Raw genomic sequence first — 16,205 nt, 5'->3', positions numbered from 1 at the left:
ACGAGTAGTCAGTGCAAAGCTTGCTCTGACATTCTCTTCTGTACTCGGAGTAAAACCAGTGGGAGCCGTTTAGTCTTTCTAACTTTTACGCTAGTTCGGGCAATCTTGCTGCATGCGGCTAGAAGCCGTAAATAACTGAAGCTCCTTTCAAATTCAACTCGGCATTTCGCATTTTTATCCGCAAGCTTTGAGCTCCGCGTTTCGTAATTTCCATTGGAAAAGTGCACGTTTTCATGGGCCACAATACGGCCGGATTCCTCTGGACTATAAACCTTCACCTGCCTTTAGATCCGTATTTAAAATTAACTTAAAAGCGAACTTTGAAAGCATCGTTCTTCTCTCGAAAGCCGCTCAAACTACTCGAAACTGAAAGCTAAGCTGAAGTCCAGTTTGTGATTGACAGCTGTCGCTTCGTTAGCCAATCAAATTAATCAATCAAATTCTAACAAGGATTGTGATTGGCTTATTTTAACGTGCTTTATCAGAGAACAGTGCACGGCTGACGCCACTTTTGCTCGTTTGGAAAATAAAGTTTGTTTTGAAAATTCAGCCAAATGCGTGGGGAAATTGTCGGATTCTTTATCATAAAACAAATAAAGAAGCCTCGACTGTGCTCTGTTCTGTTGTAAAGCACTTAGGAAGCAGTAGAGCACTCAAGAAGTAGGGAAAAACACTCGACTACGTCTCGTGTTTTCCCCTACACTTCTTTCGTGCTCTACCGCTTCCTGCGTGCTTTACAACAGAACAGAGCACAGCCGAGGCTTCTTTATTTGTTAAATATATTTTTCTTATTTAGAAATTAGATTATTAGCTCGATATTTCTATCGCGTGATAGTTGAATAGGGCGCAGCCCGAGCCAGGTATCGCGCATAGAAATCCAGAGCGAATAATCTAATTGTTTTACTACTGATAAATCTTTTAATCATTTAAAAATCCTCTTCGCAGACACCTGGAAAACACAAAGAAGCGGTCGTCATTTTGTTAACAAGCGCACTCTACTACGCTACTCACTATCCACAACAGAATAGATAGTGAGCAGCTTAGCCAATCAGAGAACTCCATTCGTCATAGAAGGCTAGTAGCTTTACACTGAAAAACGTTAGCAATCCATCAAAACTGGAAAAAAAAATATTCCATCCAATGCAATAAAGGAAGTTAAAAAAATGACTGAAAAAGTTAAAGTTGCTGCAAAGGACTTTTAAATGTTTTCAATAAAAAAAAAAAACTGGTGATGCTGTAAATCTTTCAAAGTTGGTAATCAAGGTCCTCAAAGACTACTTCCTCTTTAAGAGAAACACGGCAAAGTGAAAGTATTGAAAACACTGAGGCTATTCCAAATAGATTCAATTTCACAGTTTCCTGTCTAATACATGTAGTAAATGAACAGAGGATGTCTAAAAAACCTGTTCGAGAATAAATCGAATTTGAAAGTGCACGTTCTATTTAAACGCTCATGTAAGTCTTGCTTTGTTGAAGACAGGTAGCATCTGATTTCATTGTTATTCTAGTAATACAGTCCCACATTATACCAAAGTATTACTTATTGATACAAAAACAACCACAGCAACAGCATTTATTTATTGACTATCCATTTTAATAGCTCAGTCTTTTTCCCTATAAATGAAAGCATCATAAATGATAATCCCATTCCCCATTAATGATAGCATCGTGAGTTAAAACTAAAAATACGCCTACGAACGGCTTCAAATAGCGTAACACCTTAACACAACTGTTCAGTTTTCATGGCATATTCCTCCGAATACCCAATGATTTATATAATAGGAATGGTGTTTTGTGCTTGGTAAATAACTACACATATAAGTATACGGGCATAGTCCGCATTAATAATAGACATGCCTCCAGAGGTGAAGCGAGACTGACTTCCTTTGACTCTGTTGCGAGCCCTGTCGTTATCTTCGTCGTCATTGTTTCTCTCTTCCTCCCCGTTCTTTCCTCTCTTCTTTGTCTTCCATTCGTCTTGATCATCATCGTGGAAGTTTTCGCCATTATCTTCCATTCTGTTGCCATAGTCATCCCCATAATTTCCTTTGCCTCTCCTTTTGGCTCCCCAGTCATTATCATGGCCGTCATCTCCCCAGTCGTCATCACGATCGTCGTTCCTTCTGTCGCTGAAGTCATCGTTGTCTTCTTTCCCTCTGCTGTAGTCGTCGTTGTCGTCAAATCGTCTGTTACTGTAGTCATCATCGTCGTCGTTGCTTTTGGTGTTGTAGTCATCTCTGTCATCGTTCCCTCTGTTGCTGTAGTTATCGCTCTGGTCGTTTTGGTCACTGCTTTCCCTATCCATGTCATCGCCATCGGACGGGCTATCATCGTACTCATCCCCCTCGTGACGAACTCTACCATCATCTGGTGTATACAAAGTTACCGTAGGAACTCTCGTTTTATTCAAAATTAAAATCATTCACTTTTGTAGAGTTAAACTGGACGTTCAAGAAATAAAAATATCCTATTTTCTCGTACTAGAAACATGAAGCAAGTGTGCCACTCCGGTAAATTTCTCGAGAATATTTGCGTCAAAGACAAGACTAAATGAGTTTCTTGCCATCTTATAGTCCCTAAAAGTACAAATGGACCAAGTTAATGCGATATGATCACATGAACTGGCCGGTTAACCTACAACTAAGATTCTTAGTGCGTATAATCAACATTTAACGCGGTGAAGTTCAATGATTAACACGAAAATTAAGCCAGACAGTAAACGGAACTAAGGTTAAGATCTTAAATAAACAAACGGGCAAATGCCGGCAATGTATCTATATGATTATGATCTAACACGATTTGGACTGATAATTAAACAGAGCACCAATGAAAGATTCTTACCATCTGGCACTGGCGAAGGGCTGACCCAACTTGGTGCCAACAGAGCCGCAATGAAGAGGAAGAGTAAGCCTTTGGATTCCATATTGTCAAGTTGATCAACGTAAAACACCGGCTGTATTCGATTGAGTGAAGATTTCACTTGCTACTTTGGCAATTTATACTTTTGCACTGGCATAGGTAAGATTTAAGATCAATATACTGCTGTGCATTTGATGGGAGTATCTAATCGGTCTTTTCAGTTTTGAGCGAAAGTTGTGATATTAGGAAGAGAAAACATTTTTAATTTTAGAAACAATGACATCAAATCAGGGGAAAAAAGATGGCTTAACATGCAAATAAATCTTATCCCTCTCAAAAATTTCTGTTTTCTTTTAGGACCACAATATCTAGTGGGATTAACAGTGTTGTGTCGAATTTGAACGTTGTTGCCATGGTGTTCAATTTTTACTCTCATCTCGGTTTTAATGCGATTAAACCCACGCAGAATAATGAATCATTACCAGAATTTTCCCGCTTACTATAGCTATTGCATAGGAAACGTTCATAATTACCTTGCATACAAAGAAGACCCTAGCACACTATTTCAGAGGTCTGTTTTTCACAGTTGTAGGCAAAACCAAGTTTATTGAAATAGGCCATATTCGTATTCTCGGTTTTAGACTGGAACTAGCTTGCAACGGAGGCTCCTGAGGGGGAATATCATAAAAAAAGAGATAAATGTGATTTGCATTTAAAAAGACTCCCTGCGTTACCCTCAGTTGCAGGCTAGTTCCAGTCAAATACCAGAATACCAATATGACCTATTGTAACATAAATAATCTACCCTGGTTTATAGAAGATTATCTCCGCATTGGTCTTGTTTTCAACGCTTTGTCGACAGGGATTAAGAATTTTGTATAAGAAACTATATTTAACTTGAAGGATTCTTGACGTCAACTCATGTGCGACTCACAAATTATCCAACATCAGCCCACTTAAAGGCAATTAAACGTACAAGCAATGTAAATATAAGGTTAACAGCTTACTTATTGCGTACAAGGGGATCAAACAGAATTGTAATCATTATGCTTGCCGTTTCTAATGTAAGGACGTTCGCGGGAAAATTTTCCAACATTGATTTTTTTTTTTCTGAGACTTTTACCACTGTAAGACGATGAGTTAGTTATGTCAGAAATGTAAAAAAATGCGGGGTCATCCGACCTCGTTTTGGACGGAACATGCTCGGAAGAACACCTTTAATCTGAAACAATCGGGCTTCGATAGCAAGTAAGGCCATAGTGTCTGTAAGCCCAAAATTATAGCAATTAGATCTTTGAAGAGAAATGTTCTCTGCCATATATTTTTTAAGTGGACCTATTAAGTGAATTTAGTCAACTGGTGAGGTTCCTTAAAGAACAAGTTCGCATTCAGCGACCGTAGGTTCACGCGCCTTGCAGCCGCAAGGTGGCAGGATTCGATGTCCCGTGGACAGAAATATTGAATTTTTCTTAACTTCCCACATTGATTTTTTGTTCATTTTTGGCCAATGCGGAGATAATTGTTAATAAAATCTGTTTCTGGAAAGAAAAGTAGGGGTCACCGTACGTCCAAGATCGTTAAATCCACGCAAAGTTATAACAATGGCCATCTGCCCTATCATTGTTCATTTCAGTACTTAGCGCGCGCGCTCGATTCATGACGTGGCGTGTGAATTTGCGTGCGCAGTAAGGATGTGCAGAAACAGTTAGCGCAAACGTCCTAAAGAGAAAACGACGTCTCTTTATCATTTATCAAGAAATACAAAATATTTTCTTTATTTCCATCGAGTTATAGGAAACACGGGTGGAGGTTTGGGAGAGCAAGAGATTTTGTGGGAGCACGAACCAAAGAAAGACACCTTTTTCGACTTCTCCCAAACTTTCACGAGTGTTTCTATATCACAATAGAAACACGGAGAAAATGTTTTGAATTTGTTTTAGAAAATACCGGGAGATAAAGAAGAGATACTCAAAAGTTTATTCCGATATTCAAAATGTTTTTAGGAAACGCTTCCTTGTAAGGTCTTTTCTAAGTGCCAGAAAAAAAAATGAACAAAATGAACGTATGCAACCCAGATGTCATTCCGCTTTTTCTTCACGGATATTCTAAGAAAAATTCTGATGAATAGTATCTCATTCGGATGGGGGAAGAAGCACATTTCTCGTAACTTCGTGCGATGGAGTTATGCTCTACCCCTATGAACAACTTAACTTAAAAACAGAACACAGTACAGCATAATTATCTTCAAGATACGCAACATCCTCCAGTTTAAGGTGTTCATAATAATTAGTCGAAGGAATTCCATTCTAATTTAGCCAAGCCTGCGGACGCAGAAATATTTCCGTTTGTCGCTTGCTTTCGCAGGCTAGCCAACTTTTTAACCTCAAAGAAGAGAGAGAGCCTCGAACCTTCGAGGAAGCGTTTTGCAAACAACTACAACTAGATATTTCATGAATGATTCAAGGTATAAAATAAAGCACCTATGTCGCAAGATTGTATTGGCCCACTCAGTGTATTGACCTGTTCGAAATTTTGCCTTGGACTGTAGAATAGTAATGTAGTTTCTTGCTTTAATCTAAAAAAAGAAAGTTTTGTACAATGTAAATTCTGCAAAACTTTCTTTCTCTAGTTTTTCTTTCAAGGAAATTCGTATTTTGCATATTTTGGAGACAATCAATACGTAACTTTCTAGAATTTACACCCATCAATATATAACAATGTGAAGAATGTCAAGCCAGGTACCTTCTCTTTTAATATTCGTTTGACGAAACCCGTTTTTTAATAAAAATAAGATTTAAAAGGACCATCAGTCTTATAAGTCTAAATGTTTGGAACAGCTGCATTTTAAAGCTAAGTTATAAACACGATACAAAAGCATTTCCAGGGTCCAACGAAACAGATAATAAAGTATCGCATACCTATTTAACTTTAATATTTTGAGCATTTAAAATATATTTTCACGCTCTTATCATGTCATCTACGCTGTTAGATTCAGAGTATATGTTAAAACAAATATGCTATGCTGGTGGCAGAAGTGGGACAGGAAGATTCGCCTATTATTATCAAGAATCGAGATATAACTTCTAAATTATGCTAGATATAAAGCATACGATTAAACACAAACATATCGAATGAAATGTTCCGATGGATGTAAATTCGCTGGCTGAATTGAAGAGCATTAATCTTTCAAGGCCCTGGTCAGCTGAAAGATCGGCATCGTTGTTGATGTCATCGTCCGAAGCACTACCACTATCATTGTCGCCACTATCATTGTCGCCACTATCATCGTCGTCATCATCATCGTCGTCGTCATCTTCATCTTCATCATCGCCGCCATCGTCATCATCGTCGTCATCGTCATCGTCACTATCGTTGCCGTTATCATCATCATCGTCGTCATCGTCGCCATCGTCATCATCGTCGTCACCATCTTCGTCATCGTCATCATCGTCGTCGTCGTCGTCGTCGTCATCTTCGTCGTCGTCGTCATCTTCGTCGTCGTCGTCCTCTTCGTCTTCAAACATGCACATAAAAAATCAGACTAACAGAAAACTTGGAGGAGAAGAGAGTTTTGGATTTGCTTGAAAGGAGGGGTGCAATTTGGATTAAATAAGCACAAGTAAATTTTCAAAGACTTAAAAAGATCGCGCTAGCCTGTAGAACGAGAGCAATATGTGCTCATTTATTCCGAATTACAAGAGAAAAATCATTTTATAACTTGGAATAATATACAGGTAATTGAATTTCAACTTTCCGTACTCAACTTCAATTTTCTGTATTGTAAAAAATGATGAAACGGGACATTGTTAGTTGACAAATTGAACGGAAATCTGCATAGCGCTTTGATTACTTTGCCGCATCGCAAAAAGCAACACAGAATATTATCTTGTTTTCAAAAATTCAAATGAGGGATTCAATTCGCTGTGGTTGAACTTCTATTCTGACGATCTAAACTATTTGTTACCAGTAAAAGAGCAATTTTGCTCGCTTTGCTTACCCCTTGTAACTTTGCTTAACTTTCCCTGATTCTAGAAAATATCAGTTTTCTCCTCCAATATCGTGCCAGGCACGTGCGACGAGTTGCTGTTTGTCATGAAACTGATTGTCACTTCGTGTTACAGTGTATAGCTTTCCTTCATTTAAAGGTTTAGTTTAGTGGCGAATTTGATTCCATTCTTAAATACATTAAGCTAGTAGGTACTTGTCTACACAGACAAAGTTACCTGTTGCAGTAATGGCCAATATGGGTACGTGTTAAATAAAAGAAAAAAAAAACACAGGCAACCAATTAATCCGCCAAGTTCCGTTTTGATTACCCAAAAAAACAGGGGAAAAAAAACCGTTGCTGCCCTACGTCCTTCTCAACTTGACTGCTGTTTGCTGTATTGAGACAAATTTTGCCCTCGGTCTTGGGCCTCGGTTGTACCGTAATGACCTCAGCCAAAGTTTTCGATTATAAATTAGAAATAGCAAATAGCATGTCTCTTACCAGGAATACCCCAGAGAGGTTTCAACAAAGCCAAAAGACAGAGTAACGCCAAAAATTTAGAGGCCATTTCTCCTTCTTCTCGGAACTCTACAGGTCTTGCGTGCTAAGTGGTGTGCTCAATTTCTACCTCACAAGTTAACGACTGATCTAGAAGACACAAACATGTTACTCATATCGATCGCGGCATTGACTGATGTTTAATCTTTGATATGGGCAAAAAACACTCCAATTTTAGAAACACTTAAAAAAGATGCAATAGCTGAAAATAAAGAGCAACGAGAGAAACGCTTCACTATTTAAGTGAGTCGCAAAGTTACACAAGTTCTTCTTATTCAGTATTTATTTACCCTGAGCGGGGATGGTTTCGCTCAATATAATATTGTACCGTAGTCAGTGCTTGTGCGTGTTACCAAAGTACTATATTTTAATCTGAAGTCAATAAAATGCACCGGAAAAGAACAGAGGCCTGTAATCACGTTACAGTAGGTTCCCACATTGACGATTTGCAAACCTAATTGTCGTTTTCCCCTTAAAGATAAGACTCAGATGAAAGCACATATTTCACACACCATCAAAAGTCTCTCGTCGGAAAAACCTTGAAAAACACAATTTTGGAGCAGCGAGTGCTTTTGGAAATTACTGACGATGTGTTTGATGTAGTCTTTCGTACCGGTTGATCGGAAATGTTGAAACGCTCTGTAACACTGAACCATTTCTTTATGTGTTCTTATTCTTTATGACTTCCATCAAAGACACGATAGCCAGAAACCGAAACAGGTTTACTGGTATTGAAACTACATTAACTTTATTGTCACTAATGTTTGTATTTGTCAAGTACAATATGAAGGCCACTCATCACAACCTCTCCGTAACCGTGTCAAAGCAGCTTATAAGACGATTCTAAACTAAAATTCATGAGCAATGCAAACCGTTAGAAATCATAGTATGCTAGCCTCATTGCATGGGTATCGATCAGTATATGATATTTGACAACAATGCAAATGATACACAAGGAATTCAGCGACCGGAAATACTGATCTATGAGCAATAATACAATAAAAACACTTTACCTCGTTCCCTTTTTGTATTTCTTGTGTCGCCGTCCAGTTTTAGGCCACTGGCTTTAATGAGAATATCACGAGCTTCAGCTACTGTGTTTTCTTCACATAGGAGATTATCAAGATGCTTCACTATAATTTTTTTTAGGAGAAAATAGTTTATAAACTTGAACAAAAAAGTTCGTTGAGACGGCTACACTAAAAATAAAAAAGGCTGCACCCGGGTAGAATACAGCTAGGTTCAATAATGCCGAAAGTGGCAAGTTATGTTCTGCAAAAAAAGCAGAAAGCTTAACGTTTTCTTTTTTTTTTTCGAATTAAAAGAATTCAAAAACAAGCAATCAACAGCAATGACAAGCAATTTTTTTTCATTACTATAAACGTAAGCCTGGCAGCTAAATGTAAAAGAAACCCGAAAAATCACACCTTTTAAGCCAATATTGCTTTTATCTCTTTAATACAGCTTATCATAGATTTTCTCAGCGTCCAAAAAAAGAAACAGAAATGCTTGAAGTGACAGACACCCTTCAAGGTACAATTCATAACTAAAGGTTTAATGCCTTTCCACAATAGATCACTTTCGTATTCTCGGTATCGGACTGGAACTAGCTTGAAGCTGAGGGTAATGTGCGGGGAGTGTTTGCAAATGCAAATAACATTAATCTCTTTTTAATGATATTCCCCCGCGCAAGCCTCCATTACAAGCTAGTGCTAGTCCAATACCGAGAACACGAATATGGTCTAATCAGTTGATGGTACATTAATGATACACACATGTACATTGTATCGGATTGTAGAAACAAGAAAAACGACAACTCTGATTGCTGGATAATCATGTGTCTCTACTGCCATTATCCTGCTTTAATAGAGCCCATCTTCTTATTAGACAAGCTAGGGGTACACAAAATATCCCAATTATGCGTGTGTGCGATTGTCAATCAATGGCCAGCTGTAAATGTAACTGTTGTCTATCATGGGGATTTTAACGTCATATTCTTAATTTTGGGGTGTTAATTGTTTCTTATATTAACTTGAGTGCAATACTACTTTTTTATTCTGCTTGCGGTCGCGGGCAAAGCATTAGTGCATTTGTATTGGTATTTAATAAAGTCTGTTTTTTTATCAACTTACACTTACACTTTTATCAACTTACACTTTTATCTTTTTCTTATTGTCAAGCGCTTTATACATTAGCCTCTGGCTCGGATATGGAAGGCAACCTTATCACACGTTTGAATTAATAAATTGATTGATTGATTGATTGATTGATTGATTGACTGATTGACTGATTGATTGACAACAAGCTTGAAATACAATGTTGAAGCCCCAATAATACATGCCTGGAGAAAACGGTAAGAAGTAATGCTTTATCTTGCCTTTTAGAATTGAAACAATTTATGACCAGTATTGAAGCAAACCAGCTCTAAATCACATTGAATAGCAAGCATGGAATTACATACAAACAGATGGAACCAAATTTCCCGTTAAATAGTGACCCGCCAGACGAGGACAAGCTCTCCTCGTCGAATTCTTTTTTTTCTGCTTCTTCAGGAAAATCACTTGCATCTGCAGCATCGCTGGGATATGCATCATCAGGGGCATCTGTAGCACCAAAAATAATCCTAGGATCCCTTAAATCTTTAGCAACAATAGCTTTTCCTCCAACACGAACATTCGGAACCATGAAGCCAGCCCCTGGAACAGGGTGATTTGCGGTAGCAAAGCGATCTTCATCATCACTACCCTTCGCAATGACCCCAGCAACTTCATTACCCAGAAAAACAACAGCATGACCTGCCTCTTCGGCATCTTCGTCACCTCCAACACCTCCAGCATTACGAATGTTAGACCCTAAAATTACAGGGGCACTGGCTTCTGCAGCATCATCGACATCTTCCGCGCCACTAGCTTCTCCACCACTCTCTTCTGTCTCGCCAAAGTCAACTGCCTCAGCACTGGCATCTTCCACGCCACTGGCATCTTCGCGTGCGGCAATGGAAAGTGCACGATCACGTGAATCTGCTCCATAAATAGTATGTCCAGCATTTTCGGCATCTATAGTACCGACAAGAATTGAAAATTAAAAAGTCAAAACATTTTTGGCACATTTTGGAGAGACTTAGAATATAGTTTAGACTATTTAACGCCCAACATCCGGCAGAGTGTTTAGCCCATCGCTTAAGGTTACTTCCCGCCTTCACGGGTGTGAAGCCTGGAACGAGTTCAAGAGCCCACAGATGAATGGGCTGAACAAAATGACAGAAGAGAAGGAGCACAAAATTCGAGACTTCCCAGTCTTTCAGATATAGCCACAGCAAAGGAAATAATGGCAATATGTAATGATCCATCCTTCACGCGCGCCAGTTTCAATTAAATCCGATACGATTAAAACACAATTTAAGCAAGTTTTTTTTTTTCAGGAAGTGTCAGGAGCCGCTAAGGCGTGAGACGACCAAGGGTTCTTCCATTGAATTTATCGGCTATCGGATGCCGCCACACGAGCAAAATTGCTGCACAGTCTTATTCACAAGGCATCAATCAACAAAAGAGTGTCGGGCTTTTTCGATATTCTGATTGGTTGTCTAGATATCCAAATCTAAAGCAGGAGTGGCTAAAAATATACAAGTCGTGTTGCGCAAATGGACGCCCCGGGAAAAATATGTTAATTAAATATCAAAATTTCCCGACGCACATGTCATTATCCCTGGAATGTTCAAGACAAATTTGACGAAAATTCGTCAAATCTGCTTACCCTATAAATTCACTCAAAGTGGAGGTATTCCTCTTAAAATCAAATGCGAGATTTTAACTCGTAAAGATTGTAACAACTCGCGCTATGCCAGGAGATTGTCTCGCCTTATGAAACCGCAAACCAATGGAACAACAGCACCTCCTAGCGTCAATGACAATGGATCATGATTTTCCGGGAAAAGCATCGCATTGCAACACGTTTTCTATCTCGCTGTCGCATTGAAGAGAAAGACACAAAAACGGGCAAAGTAGCCAAAGGCAAAAGAAAAAATGCGCGATATAGACAATATCAAATAACATGAAATACGGTTTCGCCCATTTAGCGATTATGACATCTTCCTGGTTTATTAACTTAATTTGAAAATACCTTTTTTCTAGATAACTCGGCCGCTTTTTGAGATTTTTAATATTTTCCTTTTGTAAACTTAAGATAAAATGACTTACTTAAATTTGTCAAGGAAAAGAATAAACGATTTTTTGTGCCCTTGAAGGTGGGAAGTAACCTTAAAGATTTGGAAACGTGAAACAGTTAGACTATTTGATTGACGTTGCACTTTTTGGACAGAATACGGAAAGCTTTTCAGCGTCGTTTACATTGGTGGATACTGATCTCTTTGATAACATAACATTAGAGTTAGTGGGTAACCCTGTTGCAGAACAACTCTTTATTGGATTTATTTTAAGGCTGCATTTAACAGCTGCAACTCAAACTGTCAATAAAGTTGACATTTACTTGTGATAATACATTGTTCGTGGCTAGTCTTACGCAGCTCGTTTCATCCCGGCCAAGGGACTCATCAGAGACCTTTCTGCTTGGCAACCTCTTTGGGAATCGCGCCTTAAGTCCCGTTCGCTAATAAAATGATGACAGTAATCTCCCCTTATATCGCATAAGGATTCCCGATCGCACAAATTCACGAGTGAAAATTGACAATAAAGTTGACAGTTACTTGTGAAAATACATTGTTCGTGGCTAGTCTCAAGGTTAGTGCCTGGTCTAAATCAGTTCAAAGTGTATCGTTAACATAATTGTGACAGCGTATTCCGTTTTCCTTGGTTTACCTGTATCGACGAAAAAAACTGCAACAACAGGGTCGGAATTTTAGCGCATGCGAACGAAAATTGCTCCAAATTAGTTTGCGCTCTACGAATTCTTCGTGTATTTCTTGGAAAAGTTTGATCTCCTTAGGAATCCATGAGATAATAAATTAGTAGCATTCTGGGGTCAACTGCTTAAGAAAGAAATTGTATAAATCTTTCAATTCTGAAAGAGAGACTACGCTTCTCTTAATTCCACAAGTAAGTGAATCCAAAACGGCAGAAAAAGAAAAATTGTTTCAAAACACACTCATGCCTTACCATCATTTCTTGGGAAAGGAACACCCCAGAGAGTTCTCAACAAAGCTACAAAACAAAGGAAAAGCAAACTCTTCGGTGCCATTTCTCTTTTGTTCTTTGACTCTGTCTCTGCAGGTCACATTTGCCCAATAATGTGTTCGTTTTTCACATTTTAATTAAACTACTTATCAGGTAGATCAGGAATGTGCTTTTTTTTTTAATTGTTGATTATCGGTTGAAAGTTATATTACGCGAAGAGATCGCTTTAATTTTAGAAACAGTATTAGGCCAGGGTAAGTTAAAGAGGAGTTGGCCAAATCAACTTCATTAAAGGTTATATTAGAATTTCATTTACTGAGTACAATTGCAATTCTGTCTCAATTTCGAATGTTCCATGCCGCTCAAATAATATTGCGTTAATTAAATCCGAAAGTTTCCCTCATGAATATTCCTTTTTACTATTATTCCCGAATCGTCTTTGTTTTCACAGAAACCGTCATTCATGCAAACATTTTATTGAATTCAATATAGAAAACGCAGTCGAGAAAAGCGGCCACATGCACGTAACATTATTTCAGTACAAGTTCAAGTTATCGCATGCAGCCTACATGATGAAAACGACTGAATTTACTGCTGAACGTTTCTTTTCTTACAAGTTCACGACTCGATTTTAAATAGTCATAAGGTAAATAACCCTTAATAGGAATTTTATATATTGGATTATATACAGTCACACTTGAATTCCTATTGACTTGTATTCATGCACGGTAAACAACTTTGACATAATAATACCTTAGATGCTAAAATGTGAATTGTGAGTCACGTGTAAAGCAGCGGACAATGTCAGTTTTAAGGTGAAATTTATTATCAAAATGTAAACAATGAACTACGGTACATGTAAAAAGTTGATTGCTTTCTTGAAACAAACTGTAGTACAGGTTCCTTTTCAATCGCTTTTTTGGCACTACGGAGCAAATACATGCAGATAACATGCATATTTACGTTTCCTTGTTGTTCACCATTACCCCCTAATTATAACTCTTTATCAAGTGATGTTGCAGTATTGTTATCACACAAATGCTCAATCATTGGTAAACAGATTTTAGTCCTCAAAAGCCCATTTTATGTTATCTAATTGTGATAAGATCCAATATTTTACAAGGCTCAAACAAATTATGTAGGTACAGAAAGATTTAGAGACACTTCAAAATTTCAAAATTTTTCAAGGCTTAAAGGTGTCTCTGAACCCTATCTACATTTTGAATAAAAAATTGCAAAAAAATTGTATTTTAACTTGCTTATCGCAAATGGATAGTAAACAATGGGTTTCACCGAGCCGTTTTTTAATTAATATCTTCTTAAAGCTACAGTAAAACGGACGTTGTGTTAACGGTTTGTATCTTTGCTATGGAAACCTACTACCACAACTTGTTCAGCAATGATTGGGCATTTGTGTCGGATAATAACATTGCAACATCAGTTGACAAATAGTTGTGGTATAACTGCTGGTAAGTGTTGGAAACTGTCGTTAGCCACCCTAACTAGACTAGGAAAACTTTCGCAAAAGTGTACATCTGTGGGCAAATTTGAGGAAAAGTTGGGAACACACTTTTCAAGATGAAAATTATGCACTGAACACGAAAATCCTGTTTACCAAGCTTGGTTCTGCCATTTTAACCTTCAAATCAGCTATTTAATTATACATAATTAAGACATGAAATCGAGGCTATATGTTCTATCACGTCACAACACACGGTAAAACTCTTTAAATATCAACAAAATGCAGCGGGTGAGAAGCGCAGTATGTTTATAAAATACTCTGTCGGTATTACATGGTAATCACGACATTTTCTGTTCACGTGACTCGAAAACGAGGCTAAAAGCTATTTCCTGATTCAGTTAAGGACGGTGCCTACTAAATACAACGGTTTTTGCGCCAGGTTAGGACCATGCGGAAAACGAAGGTCTTTGCCAGGGCTATCGGAATCCACAAAGAAAAATTGGGGTAGCCACGCATTTTTTCGAGATAATTAGCCTTGAATCTCAACAAAAATGCTGACATCAGCATTTTTCTGAAAAAAGAAGGAAATGATATTTCTTCACAGATTTCTTTCGAATTCACCTTTACATACAGAAAAGCAAACACATTTTTAAAGATCTTAAAACTTCATGGTAAATGGTAACGTAAAAACCATTCTGGTGTTTTTTTAAAAACAAAATCGTTGCAACAGCGCTTTTGGCGTCTGTGACAGCCTTTCTCTGGTTCAGCCAAAATACAGTCTAGATACCTTTTGCTCATAACCAGAAAGTAATCACGTGTTGAATTGACTTGCCACTTCCATTTTATAACATCAAATGTAGGGGTAACCACGCGTTTTTTTTTAAAGTTATTGATCCTTTTTCAAAACTTTTACGATGCCCTTTACATTTTTTTCCTATCTCCTCCTCAGCAAGTAAACCATTTGCATATCTCGCACTTGTTTTGCGCGCGCACTACGCCATCTGAACGTATATGTTTAAAGTTGGATTTCAGTATAATTTTCGACAGATAACAGCTAGTTTTTCAGCTGGACGACGTTGACAGTTAGTGGCTAGTGATATGCTGCTTTTCTGGTGTTCCTGGTTTAAGTGCAGGTTTATTACACTTGATTTGGTCACACGTGTACCGTCGAGTACTTGGTAGCGTAGTTGATTGTGTCATTGTCAATCCCAGCGCAATCGTGGCGCTCAACCATGCCTTGCGTGATGCACAGAACGTGTGCGAACTAACAAAAGTGGGCACCGTCCTTAAGTGAGAAGGAGGAGATTCACATAAGTTTTCGTAGCAAGGAAAACCAGCTGCAACCTACAATTTCTTTCATTAGAGAGTTTAAGCATCACGTTTAGGGCAGAGGGCAAACGGCAAAGATTACCTCTGATTTTTTCATTCTCTTCTTGTAATCCTTAAATAAATCACACATAAATCGACAAATGTCTTCTACTGTTCACCGCAAATAAAAATATTTTCATTCTACTGTACAGACAGCTGAAGACAGACAGCAAAAGTTTCAATTTTGCCGTTTGACGTAACGTCATGCTTAATCTCTCTATTTACAAATACAGTAGTACACCTGGATGAGTTGGAAGGCATCTTAAAATCCATAAAAGATTCTGGCTAAGTGAGTTTGGAACCTAGTCTGAACATCCTAAAAACAATCTCAATGCCATGAAAATCCTTCAGATAGCAGAGAAGTACAGACGCTCGGCAGTAGAAGCAGGACATTCTTGATATTTGATATTCGTCCTATAGAAGCAGAGACCAAATTTCAGATCACCTCTTTGAATAGAACTATTTTAAAAAACATGTTAAACAATTTAACAGTACTGTTCCATTTACTGCCCTTGGGTTTCAATAGCGTCATCATTAGCAACATCTTGGCAGCGGTCGTATTTAGTACTTCTGCATTTACATGCTCCAGAGCATGGTAATCCTACATTTCGGCAGCTACACTTCATTGTTTTGCTTCCTGAATTGCAGCCACAGTTTACCATCTCCTCACAGGTTTCAGGTAGGGGGGCAAGAGACATTAGCTTGGGTACGAGCTTGTCATTCAGTCTTAACCAGCCCATAGTCTCTGGAATTGGAAGGGTAGGGTTTGTCAGGTGGGCTTGTTTCCATATTATTGCTTGGAAGTGAGCCCTTCTAATATGCAATCACGCTTCATCACTCG

At 38.2% G+C, this 16,205-nt stretch overlaps 3 protein-coding genes across 3 annotated transcripts; all 3 read right to left on the bottom strand.

The window, feature by feature from the left end:
• Positions 1-1,428: 1,428 nt before the first annotated feature.
• Positions 1,429-3,082, bottom strand: LOC145483126 (uncharacterized). The gene is made up of 2 exons (XM_081461726.1): positions 2,842-3,082; positions 1,429-2,367 (listed from the first exon to the last, which is right to left on the bottom strand). Exons 1-2 carry the CDS (start codon positions 2,921-2,923, stop codon positions 1,772-1,774), a joined length of 678 nt encoding a protein of 225 aa, XP_081317852.1. The 5' UTR covers positions 2,924-3,082; the 3' UTR covers positions 1,429-1,771.
• Positions 3,083-4,418: 1,336 nt separating this feature from the next.
• LOC145482885 (uncharacterized) lies at positions 4,419-7,678 on the bottom strand. Its single transcript, XM_081461525.1, has 2 exons — positions 7,349-7,678; positions 4,419-6,373 (listed from the first exon to the last, which is right to left on the bottom strand). Exons 1-2 carry the CDS (start codon positions 7,413-7,415, stop codon positions 5,943-5,945), a joined length of 498 nt encoding a protein of 165 aa, XP_081317651.1. The 5' UTR covers positions 7,416-7,678; the 3' UTR covers positions 4,419-5,942.
• A 458-nt stretch (positions 7,679-8,136) lies between these two features.
• LOC145482868 (uncharacterized) lies at positions 8,137-12,602 on the bottom strand. Its single transcript, XM_081461505.1, has 2 exons — positions 12,517-12,602; positions 8,137-10,461 (listed from the first exon to the last, which is right to left on the bottom strand). Exons 1-2 carry the CDS (start codon positions 12,596-12,598, stop codon positions 9,830-9,832), a joined length of 714 nt encoding a protein of 237 aa, XP_081317631.1. The 5' UTR covers positions 12,599-12,602; the 3' UTR covers positions 8,137-9,829.
• Positions 12,603-16,205: the final 3,603 nt, after the last annotated feature.

This window comes from Orbicella franksi, chromosome 3 (genome assembly GCF_964199315.1).
Source record: "Orbicella franksi chromosome 3, jaOrbFran1.1, whole genome shotgun sequence".
NCBI classification, from domain to species: Eukaryota; Metazoa; Cnidaria; class Anthozoa; order Scleractinia; family Merulinidae; genus Orbicella; species Orbicella franksi.
The sequence above is the reverse complement of the archived record's forward strand: the minus strand, read 5'-3'. Positions and strand labels throughout refer to the sequence as shown.